The 13,836-nt window shown below is 40.6% G+C and overlaps 1 protein-coding gene across 1 annotated transcript; it reads right to left on the bottom strand.

Moving 5' to 3' along the window:
* Positions 1–2,323: 2,323 nt before the first annotated feature.
* On the bottom strand, positions 2,324–5,581 carry barx1 (BARX homeobox 1). The gene is made up of 4 exons (XM_018734070.2): positions 4,989–5,581; positions 3,454–3,742; positions 2,775–2,859; positions 2,324–2,605 (listed from the first exon to the last, which is right to left on the bottom strand). Exons 1-4 carry the CDS (start codon positions 5,203–5,205, stop codon positions 2,438–2,440), a joined length of 759 nt encoding a protein of 252 aa, XP_018589586.1. The 5' UTR covers positions 5,206–5,581; the 3' UTR covers positions 2,324–2,437.
* Between the last annotated feature and the right edge of the window lie 8,255 nt (positions 5,582–13,836).

Below are 13,836 nucleotides of genomic sequence, written 5' to 3'. Positions count from 1 at the left end.
TCTCGCTGTTCTCTTCAACACCTTGTGCAGTCCTGGTATATAAATTAATTTAGTTTCAGATCTCTGATTTCTGATTTTGTTCCCAGATTTTTTTTTTTGTTCCATGTGTTCTATTCCTGCTGTTAATTTTTAAATTGATTTCTGTTTCTTGATCTCCATGTTTTTTTTTTTTATTTTGGGTCTCTGGGTTATGATTCTGAGTTCATCATTCTGGATTTTTGCTCTCCCATTTCTGATTTCATATCTCTGATAGTCTCTGTCCAAATAAGCTGAAGAGTTTGGGAGTTAAAGTTCCAGAGGTTAAAGTGCAGGATAAAGTGTTGCTGAGGGGTATAATTTCATGCAGTTCTCCTTTATCCATACACTTAAGAGGGCTGCAACCTGGGCCTGTTCCTGTGATTAAAAGGAAAGCTGTAAATATTTCTGCTAGAATAAATAAGTGCGTTGAAAGATGTGAAAATATGATGTTATCCCGTGGTACACACCGCATATTTACTCTGCAAAGTAAACACGTTCTCCCTGAATTCAGGTTTTAATGAAAATTGGCATGCTTTAATGATCTCCCACAGCCAAGCAGTTAACTCTAATTCTAAGCACTTCTGCGACGAAATTAAAGATCTCAAAAGACATTTTATCTGATGTGGCTCGAGGCTCCACATGAAAAGACTATTTTTAGAAAACAAATAGGAACCTGTTTAATTCTGATGGTTTTCTGAGGTATGGAGTCATATAGAAGGAAAAGTGTGGGAAATGTCCAAATAAAACACGTTTCTGACCCAAGTGGCACTGGAGTGACAAAGGCACACTGTGTGTCACCATTTCCTGTATTATATATATTAATATCTGCTTCGCCACCGTTTAGACCGCGTCTAAAGCCACACGACTAATTCCTTACTAAATACTGCTAAATAAAACACTGATTGAGGTTCTTCATCTTGGAGGAAAAGCGAGGCATTCACTGCGTTCCTTCAAACGTGATTTTTGTAAAGAATTTTCTGTTTACCGTATTTCACGAAGTGTAAAGGAAATAAAAATGAGCTCGAGTTAAATTGACTCGGACCGCCTTTTACTCCGCGTCCCTCAAACTGAGTCAAACGAAAAAAGATACTGGTTTGGTTACCTTTTCACTAACACAATTTTAAATATGACTGTCATGGTGAAACTACAAAAAATAAGGATGTTATTATTATTATTATTATTATTATTATTATAATAATAATAATAATAATAATAATAACAGTGCGAAGGATTAAAAATCCAAGGCGTTCTATCCCTATGAAATTTGAAGAAATTTCTACAACATTATCATTTGTATACGTATGTCAAATAAAGAATGTTAACGGTCTGATATCTGGTCGACATTATTATTATTATTATTATTATTATTATTATTATTATTCAATTTCCCGAAAATTATTTGCTGAAAAAAAATGCCACTGAGGGAAAAATAGTTAGGTCCCAGGATTGCTACAATAAACTGCTCCATAAAAGCTCATATTTACAATATTACGTTTCATACTGCGAAGTGGACCGTGCGAAATGTGAAACGACTCATTTGTATGCGGTTCTGTGAGACCGAGACCTTGCAGTGATTTAAACGCGCATTTAGACCGACCTGAAAAGATTAATTTGCATTTATTTCCTTAGCTGACTCTTTTCTCCATAGCGACTTACAATTATTTACTCATGTTTACTTCTAGGCAATTTTTCCTGGAGTAATTTAGAGTAAGTATATTGCCCAAGGGTACCACAACAGTAGGTTATATTCAAACCAGCAACCTTCCAATCCAAAGGCAGCAGCGGGAACCACTAGGCTATGACCTGCCCCACATATAGATGAGAAAAAAACTATAAAACTACAAAAATAAAAATGTGGGAAGTAAGAAATAGCAAAATCAAAAGTAACAGGCATAAGCTTTCTGAAAGTGGTAATGGAAGCTATTATAAATACCGTTTTTATCCCACTCAGAGTGCTTTTCTATTTTTAGCATAGTAGAAAATTAAAGAACCAAAAATATTTTTCAAAACACATTTAATATTATGCAGTATTCCTCAAAAAACATTAGTATGCAGTATTCCTCAAACACGAAATGTGTGTGTAAATGAGGGTCAAGAGGGTCCATGAAGACAGACAGTTGATCTACTGACCAGAGATACTGTTACTGTTCCTTCTCTCCGAATCGAGGACAATTGAGTTCTTCGTTGAAGGAACTGTTACTTGTGATTATCTGATGCAAAAAGTGAAATAAAATATTAAAAAAAAAAAAAAAAAAAAAAAAAAAAAACAGACCACCGGGTGCGGTAGGCCTAAATCAGTCTCTAGTGCCAAAACTGTGGGCTTTCAGGCAAGAACCTCCGAAAAATCGAAAAGGAAAGATTTTCGATAGATCCCGAAGCCGTAGTCGGTTGGTGATGATGAAACGGAAGTGCTCCACGCTTATTCCTCTTGGTTCGAGTGTGAATTCGAAGAGGACGAGCCCTCTGACCCCTGCTCCACGTCCCGGGGCCTCTCCTGCTCAGACAACTGGTCACTGGAGGGAATCGAGTTCTTCTTCGGACGGCCTTTGGGTTTGGTGGGCGACTCGAGACCCCCGCCTTGCAGGACCTAGCCATGAACAGACAGCATCACTGCACCACCAACGACCCCAGCAGATGAACGCAGGGCAAGCAGTTCCCCCGCGTTTTTGCCAAATCCCAACACTTTCCGACACGTGACAACGGCAGTTGCAGTTTCTACGGGGAAAATGAAATATCGAAAATAAAGAAATACTCACTATTTTCTTCCACTTCATTCTTCTGTTCTGGTACCATGTTTTTACTTGCAGTTGACTAAGACCCAAAGACTCTGCAAGGTCTATTCTGCATATTTAAAGAAAGACAAATTTATTCTTCAGTATTTTCTATACAGAGGGTCCCTACCATAAAACACACTGTATAAGATTTTTGACAGATTCTGCTCTGCTAATCTGTGACAACGTCACGCTAAAAGACATTGAACTTTGTCTTAACTCAAAAATTAACAGGAGATTTAGCTTAAAATGTAAAATTTAGATCAAAAAAGAGGAAAAAAAGCGTGTTTTTTTAATTTTTCTTTTAAGAAGACCATTTATGATTGTAAAAATTCTGCAAAAATTATTGTCAAAATACCGCAGTGGCACATATATTTTACATTGCGACAAAGTATGTGTTTTACACAGTAATGAGAAGTTGGGTTTGTTGCGGCCTCCAGCTAAAACTGCGTTCGCGTTACTGTGCCACCATGGTGTACGTACTGCATCCAAAATATATATTTTTATAGCAAAAAATGTGAAATGCTCAACTGTTCTTAGTCCAAGGGAAATTAGCAGCACTCTGTGTCCATTAAAAAAGAAAGTGGTGATGGTGATGATGATGATGATGATATTTTGCATTCACTTCCTGGAGCCACTGTGGGAAATACTGAGGCTACTCGACCTGTCGGGTGTGGAGAGGTACTTCTGCTTTTCAAATCTTTTCTCGAGGCCCATGAGCTGCAGCTCCGTGAAGACGGTTCGGCTCCTGCGGCCCTTCTTCGTCTTGCTCCCTCCATCCCCTCCAGGGTCGAGCTTGCTGCGGAGGTGGAGGTCCAGCGGCAGGTGATGGGAAGCTGTGCCGACCTGAAGACCCGGGGCTCCCGATAAGAGAGCGGATCCTAGCGGGGCGCCCAGAGGACACGACAGTGGAGACATGGGAAACTTGAGGATGCTGGTCTGCTCTTTCAAGACTGAAAGCAAAATCATACAGGAAGAGTTATATTTATATACCATCGACACTACTGGTGGCACAAAACAACAATAATGCTCCAACTACTAGTAGTGCTAATAATAAAAATAATAATAATAATAATAATAATAATACATTTCTACAAAACATTTAAATTACAATTTCACAATTTGGTAAAAATATTTCCAGCACCCAAAACAAAATTTAGGCCTATACAAGGTCTTTCATGCACTTCAAGACTTGTGTAAAATTTTTCCCTGCCTGAGTCATCAAATTTTCAGCCAAACCACACCTTCCATTGATGTACTTTATTCTTTTCCAGTTAACTGAATGTTTATATTGAACCCATTACACCAACTATGCTGCTGAGGCTCCAGTTTACAGACACAAAAACCACTAAATGTGTGCCATATTTACATACTTCTTAATGTTTAGTACCTTAAATTGCACAACTTAAAAAAAACAGGTCACACATTGCTCAATTTGTTGTATAGACACAGGACGACTAACTTGGGCAGAAAGTTGGGCAGAAAATAAAAATTAGACACCAGGGCGGGTCAAAAAGAACCAGGCACAACCGAACTTCTTCAACACTAACAATGGGCAAAGCATATTTCTTATTATTCAACACACGAATAATTTTAGATCCTAATTATTACACAACATAAGTTTAAAGGAAACCAAATTCAAATTAAACACAAATGCTACAGTCTTTCCTCCGGTTTTCCTACTTGGATCATTACAGTGTCTGCTGGAACACAGTTAAGAGCAGGTCAGTGGTACACAGGTGGACTGTGGTCATGGCTCATGAGCAACCAGCAACAAATGGATACAGTGAATATAAGAATATAAAGGAACATGAGTAAATATATAAGGAAATACATTGTTTTGGACTGTCACTCTAGATTTAGAAAGTAAAAAAAAAAAAAAAACAAAGACAAACTGACAGACACATAGATAGATAGATGTTATATTTTAAATGATATTATACTACATTGATTGAAAATGTGCAATAAGCCTTAAGGGCTTCGAACCCTTGTTCCCACTCCAAGCCCGAAAAAAGGAAGGGCTTTTCTCCTCCAAGTTCATTTCCCAAAACCTTCTCTCTACCTGGGAATGGAACTCGCATGAGGTGCGATGAAAATTTTACGAGTTCTAATAAGAAGCTGTACCGCCGCGATAGAAACGGGTTCTTTGGCGTGACCGCTGTCAGCCCCTCGTGGGCGCGCTCCCCTCCTCGCTCTTACCCAGGTGGTTGTGGTAGGGGCGCGCGGAGAGCAGCGCCTGGACCCCGAACTTGAGCAGCTCTCCGGCCGGGGCGGTCACCTTGTGGTCCGGGGGCTCGGTCAGGATCTCCTCGATCATGAAGCTCCGGTAGCGGTGGGACCTGTGGTCCGGATGAGCCTCGGCGGGGTAGTAAGGAGCTCCGACTCCGAGCTCCATTGGCATTGGGTGCTGCATCATTGCACCGGCGCAAACAAACAAACAAACAACAAGAAGAAAAAACTGCGTAAAATGATGGTAGGAGGAGGAGGAATATATCCGAAGCGCTGGAACGCTTATTTCCCCAGAAGGTTTCTCTCACGACAAGCAGCTGAGGACGAGAAAAAGGAGCATTAAGAGTCAAAGCTGGAGCGCAGCGCCGCTCTTCTCGCGCAGGGGAACATGATTTGGTCCATGATCGAGTCCCGCGGACGGCCCCGCGGTCCCGGGTACGAGGCGCAGGCGGAGGCGGAGGCGGTATCCGGTACCCGAGCGAGCAGCGCTGCCCCGGGCGGCTCTCATCCCAGCAGCCCCAGCATGTGTGTGAACGTGCGAAGAGATCGGCGAGTCCCGCCGTACGTCGTGGAAGAGGCGCTCTTTGGAGAGGAGGGAGGGAGGAGGGAGGCCGTGCGCTCAGGGCACCATCGGAGGGGGGGTGGAGGTGGAGCGCAGCCCCGGCGGGAGGAGCGCAGCCTATGACTGTCCTCAACCACCACCCCCCGGACTGGATGTGCCAGGACCAAGGCATCGAACCCCCCCCCCCCCCCCCCTCGCAAGGCCCCGCCTCCAGCTTCCTATAGTAATTTTAATAAAAGTAAGGAGAACACAAGGTGCCCTGAGGTTTCCTCCAGAAGAGCGTCAAATGGGGCAGAAAAATCGAAATTCCAACGTGAGACATCGCCGGGGGGGGGAGACAAGCTGAACCAAAATTATACTGAAAGACAACCACATAATTTGTTTGTTTATTTGTTTGTTCGTTCGTTCATATCTTCGTCCAGGTCAGCTTTCAATGTCACTAAGGCAACTTCACACTGATTTTTCCCATTTATACACCTCGGTATTTATACTGGAGCAAATCAGGGTAAGTACCTTGATCAAGGGTACTACAGCAGGAGGTGGGATGGGATATTTGGAAAATGTGTAAATATGAACATATGAAAACTTACACTGCTCTCCTAAGCATGTTTTCCCCATGTGCACCATGTGTGGAGTTTTGTTGTAATGAGTGAGATTTTTTCCCGAAAAAATAATTAAATCATGATGCAAAAGTTGTAGGAAAAATATTTAAAATGGATCTATTTTTGAAGAAAACCAAGGCCCCTGTGTGAGGGGTACTAACTGAGCAGATTTATGATGTTCAAGTGTGAAGATGAACCAGAGATGGAGCTGATTATATATCAATAAACGAAATCGCATTGAAAATCCTACAATTTAAATAGACCATAAGAAAAGAAAACAAAAGAAATATACCAAGAATGTGAGCATTAAATTACTCGTTTCTCTCAGACCAGACCTTGAAATGGGGTGTAAATATTCAAAACAGAAAGAACGATTAATATTGCGTGGAATTCAAGTTAATAACACCATGGTAAAGGATACAGACCTCCCTGACCTTAAAATATTTTCATATGGACAGAATTTTTTTTATTAATTTACATTTTCGAAACACTCATTTTAAAACACTGAAAATGTGCAGCTGCCTACATACTATTTGCTGATTTCGTAGATGCTTTTTATTAATCCTTTCACTGTAAAAAATGTGTTTTTTGACAGAAGTAAAGTGTCTATTGGAGGAGTGGATGAGAATCGAGAATCTGTGCATTTTCGCAAATACGCCTAGAAAGCATATTTCACAAGAATGGTCTTTAAATTGCAAAGTAATATTTTCCTTAGTATAGCTAATACTTACAGTAGTTAATTTTAAAATCTATATTATTATTTTATTATTATTATTATTTTTATTATTATTATTATTATTATTACACAATACTTAATTGTTAAATGATATTAATTTACCCACTCGGTTTCAGTAGGTGAAGTTTATATTATAATCTACGTCTTGATTTAGTTTTTTCTTGCTTTTTATGTATGTATTGAGTACATCGAACAAAGTACACCGGCCTACATTCACAACGGGAAAAAATGTTAGCATGAAATAGAAATTAAATAGAAACTCGTCAGCGGTCTTTATAATACTAAGAAAAAAATCTTAATTCTCCATATTTAACGTAAAAAATAAAACCAGTCGGGGGAAAATGAGAAAAATTTGTTTGAAAAATATAGGAAATAAAAATCGCTTTGTTTACAGAGCCCACAGCAGAAATTAATCCTAGGGATGTGATGCTGTTTTCAAGAATATAGAAAATGTAATATTCAACTAGTCACTTAAATTTGCATTTACGTGAACTGGCTCCTCAGAACATTTTTACTTCAGCGCAGATGCACATCTGGAAAAAGTGAACATTCGTTTTACTTTTAGTCCGTGAAACGCGACGTGCGCAGCGCTGACGGCGCCACTCCGAAGCGTCGCTAGGGGGCAGTATGGAGCTCGCTGCATTCCTGCGTGATCACACTCGTCGGCGAGTTTAAACACAACAGAAAAATAAACAGAAACGATCAAGCGATGTCAAAACCGACCCATACTACGTTAAGGCTTTCAGTCTACCTCGAATATGTTTTATTAAGGCTTTTCGTACTCTTTATGAGGGAATCGAGCAAGCCGTGACTCGTGTGATGTGTTTATGTTGTGATACATACAGTAACATCATCACAAGGATTCTTCCATTAGGAAAGACGCGGAGAAATCATGTTGAACTCTCATGTTGCCATTTAATAAATCAAACACACAAATAAAAGCACGGCGATTTACGCTCAAGTTCAGCCTGGTTTAAATGCTTAAGTGTCGACTTGGCATGGCAAGGGTTGTTGAATAGCGTTGACATGACCCAGTCTAGTTTGTGAAAACGCATTGCTGCTAAACTTATCAAGGGTATTTCGGGCTGAAAATTATTTTCCAAAGTGCCCTTCCATGATGATTCGTGTCTGCTCTGCCTTCCACCGAATATGGCTGAATGGCAACCTATGAAATCCAGGGGACATCAGATCCGTTTATTTATAAGGCCCGTGATTACTTCTGGCAGCGTATCATTATCTCTTTTGCTCTCTTCAAGCGCTCCTCTGTGGTTACGCGCAGCGCGCGCGCACGAGCAGGAAACGAGACCGTCACTATTACACGCGAGACAATAAATGCTTCCATGTCCCGCGGAGGCCGCGCACCGCAGTCCGTCAGAAACAATTAAGTGGAGGGTAATGGAGCGCACGTGTGTGTGCGCGCGCGCGCGCGCCGAGAGCGGCCAATCACGCGCAGTAATAAATGCGCTCTAATAAATGCGCTATTGTGCAGGTGTGCGGCCCGCCGAGCGGGTCCCCTCCTTCCTCTGGGGAAATCAGTGCGGCCCGCAGCCCACGGCGCGCTCCTGGGGTATCTGGTGTTCGAGGGGGGCACGCACGCACGCACGCACGCTGTGGGGGCGATATTCTGCATCACTGTGAATGTGAGCCGGAACTCACACACACACACACACACACACCGAAGTCGAGGTGTGATCCCGCAGGTCACCGCGGACACAAGCAGTGGCTATTAATTCCTGTTGCAATAATTTCATATTTATCCATCTGTCTGTGTTTTATTTTTCGTTTTAGCACGTTTTCAATCACGCTGCGTTACATCACCGTAAACCATATTTGACATTATGAAAATGTTAGCATATTTAGCCACAAATGTATAAAGCATTTATACATCCATTCGTCTTTCTTTAAGTTTATTTATGCGGGTGACAGCAAGAAGCAAACAGACAAACACTCACTCTGACACACACACACACACACATACACACACTCGGACTGCCGGTGCGGGGAGTGTTAGTAAAATTACGGTTTCTTTTCAAACACGCAGCGTTTCCAAACAGCGGCGCGTCAGAAATCACATGAATGCCATAATAATGAAATATATCGATAATAAAGCACACTTTTAACTACAGTCGGGAATCACAAGTTCGCTCACTTTCAAAATCCTGGCTGCAGACAGTTGCAAATGTAACAACATGTGGCGTCTCACGCACACTTTTTAAAGGTTCGAACTCAAGAAAGCGTAAAAATATACAAGAATTACTGTGGCTTTTCTTCTTGATAACTGAGTGCATTCGTACTCAAGCAAAATTAATTGCGCACTACCTGAAGTGTGGAGTAAAAACATTTTTTAGGTTTCCTGAACAGTCCTGTTAACTATTACAACATTATGCCACTAGGGGGCATTAATTGCATTATTATTATTATTATTTTTATTATTATTATTATTATTATTATTATTATTATTGCCGTTGTTATTAATAATAATAATAATTAAAAAAATAATAAGAATAATAATAATAAGAAGAAGAAGAAGAATGTGGTGTTTAGGTCGCACCTCTCGGAAATATTTCTATAGTTTATTTTCTTATGTACTTTGCTTTAAGACGCACTTTCGGTCGGGCTCTGAGTATGTATGTATGGACACACTGTTTCCTCCAGGGCATTGAAGATGTTTTAATTTTTATTCAAAGAGGAAACCCTCGCAGCTTCCGAACTGTCCATTATTGGGCCCGAGCGAACGGCTTTGCGTTTTCCTGCCTCAAATTCTAAGGAGACGAAAACGCGCGGACGGAAATTCTTGTCGTAGAAATGAAAGCGACGACAGGGCTGTTTTATGGACGAGGCGCTGCGGTGGGAAACCATTTTCACTTTGTTCTGTGTGATCTCCTGTAGGTGGTTCTGTGTGTGGTAAATTTTACCAATTTGTGTAGTATGTCATATGGATTTCGGGTAAATCCATCAGTACCTGGACTGGAGGTGGCCCCTCTCGGCCCCGCAGTTTTTTTTGGGGGGGGGGGTGGAAGAGAAGTAGGAGACGTGACATATTATAGGTCTCTTTCAACATGTAAGAAAGGCCATTAATGTCATTGTGAATAAACCTCCGTTTGAACTTGTCGCCGGTGCCGCGCCTTGGGGACGCGCGTTGCGCTCCTGCTCCGACTGCGACGCGCTCGCGTACTGCGACTAATTTCACGCAAACACGTTTTCTTTGTGTTTGTCGCTTCGCGTCTCTCCGTATGAAAGATCAGTGGTTTCTTTCATTACGAACCCTATCTCAATAGAGAAACTTTTTTAAAGATCACGCGTCACTAAAAATTTAACAAACTTATGCATTCATGATTAGAAAATAGGGCGTCAAACTGATCTCTAAGGTCCAGTCAGTCTGGAGGCACCCTTATTATTATTTATTATTATTATTATTATTATTATTATTATTACACTCTGACTGTACAGTACTGCGATTACTCATGAAATTACTATAATGAATTATAAAATGAGGGTACCGGTGTGAGCAGCAGACGCGAAGTGGTTAAAAGAGGACTTTTTTAAATTCTTTCCCTGGTAAAAGTGCAGCACTATAGATTATAGCTTCGCTTAACGTAAGTGAGCAGAGTATAAGTATGACTGCTGTTTTTCTCGTCTGTTTTTCGTTGATTTAAGTCTTGTTTATCCTCTGTATATTAGGAGCTATGAATACTGTACATTATTATCATGTCACATAGAATCTGTCATTTTATACCTTGTTCAGTGTTACCAACATGCCGGTATAGTGTGGATATTAAGTTAGACATATTAAAACGTTAAGAAAATCTTATTAACATTACTTTTTCACTTTGACTTTTTTCATTAACAGACGTGGGTCACAATTTCAAAAGACTGGTCAAACTGCCCAGAATTTATTGAAATTATGATGGTTGGATTTTAACTTTGACTAGATTATAAACTAGTAAATTTTGGTTTTACTTGTGTGTTTTTTTCTGGAAAATTTTCTGCTGGCTGTTGACACAGTTAAGACTACACGGTCTGGCTGAAGAGTGGGAAAAAAATCTTCAAATTGCCTTTTTAAAGTCTTGTGAATAATTCTGTTTTTGTCTTTGTTTTCAGTGTAAAGGCTCCTTACTTAAATAGCAAAAAGTTTGCTGTTATTATTAAGTGCCATTGAGTTAATGTCAACGTTTGGCAAGCATATTTATAGAGTGTTTCCAGAAATTTCTTTCCTCCACTTATGTCCTCACTGTTGAAGGTTGTGAATCCATCCTTCTCGTCCGTTGTCATCTTATTTTTTTATTATTAATATTTTTATATGATGAGTATATTTTATGTCTTACTTTTAAAGTGAAAAGGTTTGAAAGAGTGCAACCATTTTTTCTCTTGTTTTTTTGTACAAGAAAATCTCACAACATGCCTGAAATGGGACTGAAATTAATTCTGTTTTAGTCATGTATATGGAACAGTAAATCTTGTCAGTTTAGACCTGACAAAACTTAATTGTTTATGTCAGATATGTGAGATGACTAATACCCATTTAGTGGACTTACACTAAGACTAAATAAAACATGATTACTAAATGAACACAGGTATGTAATTTTGTTTTCTTTCATTTCCAAAGCAGTTCTGTTCCAGAACAGCAATCCAGATGTGAAACTAAATGAAGGAGTTACGCGTGTTGTCTCAGGTCTCATATTGTATTAAAAAAGAATTTTGGGCAGTGATTTCAAACATGGACGTCTTAACCCGAAGGTCGCAGCTCAAGCCCTGTTTTCTTTAGGAGGAAAAAAAAAATGCAAAAACAAGACTAATAATGTTACTGTATGACTCAGCTCTTATTCAGTAAGCCAGAAGTTATTTTGGTGGTATAGCTGACATAACTGCAAATTGAAGTAAGTTACATTAAAAACACAAATAGATGCCAAAAGCTAATCAAAACACTGTTTTTGGCAATTTGTTCATATAATTGCTATTACTGGCAGTATTATTAAGTTTATTTTTCCAAACAAAACCCCATTCCTTGTGTGTCCATATAATGGCAGTAATAATAATCAGTCATGGCACCAAAGAGAAAGTTCAGTGTTTAGATCAGTCACCTGAAAGGCACTAAAACTACAGATTTAGTTAACAATGACTGTGATTAATAAATACATGTTGTTTTTATCCATTTTTTAGATAAGTTTATGACTGCAGACATATTTTTTCTGTGCAAAAAACCTGGCTGTCGACCATTGTGCGGGTGTGATAATGAGCTCTGATTTAATCAGTTTCTTTTAGGTTCCTTTCCTCCAGCAGTCCTGAGCACACAGCCCAAACCTTGCTTTCTCCAGCAAATCTTCAGCTCCATGCAGGTGTTCTCAGATCAGTTGAGATATTATCTCTCCAGCATGTCCTGGGTCTGCGTTGTGTTCTCTTGGCAGTGGGATGTGTCCAGTATAACCCAGTCGCAGTACTACATGCCAGAACCAGCTCAACTGACTCTTCACAATCTGGAGGAGCAGTGGCTCTTCTCTGACACTCTACTGGTTTGCTGAACTTCTCACCCTGTCATGCAGCAATCCGGCAGAGAAACCTCATCTCAGCCGCTTATGTCTGCGACCTCGTTCTTTCAGTCATCACCCAAAGCTCACGACTGTAGGTGAAGATGGGGGAACTGAGAGATTTGTCCGAATACTTCGCTCCTGATCAATATAGAACCTGCAGGACTACTGACACTGGACTCATCTTTCTTTCCATGTTTCTTCCATCACCAGTGAAGAAGACCCCAAGATGCTGAACTCCTCCACTGAGGCAGCTGTCCTCACCTCAGCTGGAGGGATCAACCAAACCTTTTCTGGGACAGGCCCATGACCTCAAACTTGGAGGTGCTGATTTTCGTACCAGCCGCTTCACACTTGGCAGTGAATCACTTGCGTGCCAAAGGTCACAGTCAGATGATGCCAAATGGACAACATCCCCAGCAGAGATGCCACTTCTAGTCCCATCATTTCAACAGCCTCATGCACCTTGGTATTCTGAAAGAGAATATGAACACCGCTCACACTGCTGTACCTCCCACAGCATATGCCAAACACATTCCAACTACAGCAGATCCACTCTGTGGATTTTGTCCCATTCGTGCAACAGTGGACCAGCTCTTCTCCTGAGCACAGTTGGTGGGTATGGCTATGGCCCTTTGCAGTTCTATGAGAACATGCAGCGCTGGGTTATTTTATGTAACCAGATTTTAACGAGTGACATTTTGTTTGTATGTGGACCAAAACTAAAACTGAACAATCCCAACAGTTTGTAAGGCTGCCTTCTTTTAAGATTTTTCTTCAACTGGGAGGCCTGTCAAGGTGATATTGAGCATAGAATGTTTCCATTTTGCATGCTGGTGCTCTTTTACATCACTTTATAGGTGATAGGTATTCCACTGATTTGTTGTATGTATTCTGCAGTAGGCTTCTGTGGTTTCCTTCAGGATTAAAGATGTTTTGTACCTGTCCGTCCATCTGCAGACAGTACAAATGTTACATCAATATTTTCTGTCCAGGAGAACAGGAGGTGGGATTGTAAGACACAGTGGTGCAACAACTTGCTCATATTTTTGGTCCCCCAATACCTGGAAATACCTGGAAATAGTACTGTGGAGTCAAGCATAAATACTGGGGGAGACAGATTATGTTATTATGTCTAGATACGTGGTTTTTCCTTGTCATGCAGTCCAGGGTTTGTGTCCTTTGTCTTTTTCTAATGCTAAACTCCCAAGCTAGTTTAAATACATGCAGGAATAAGAGAGACATGAAGACGACTTTTGCTGCTGATTCGATCTTACGGTGATTTATGGCTTATTTCCATTTTCTAACGTGCCACTCTATAATACAGGCAACTCGCTATTCGATTTATCCCGCGTTCGCACGCGCGGGCGGGACGCGACGTCACCAGGCTGAG

Source organism: Scleropages formosus, chromosome 22, assembly GCF_900964775.1.
Source record: "Scleropages formosus chromosome 22, fSclFor1.1, whole genome shotgun sequence".
Taxonomy (NCBI): domain Eukaryota; kingdom Metazoa; phylum Chordata; class Actinopteri; order Osteoglossiformes; family Osteoglossidae; genus Scleropages; species Scleropages formosus.
The sequence above is the reverse complement of the archived record's forward strand: the minus strand, read 5'-3'. Positions and strand labels throughout refer to the sequence as shown.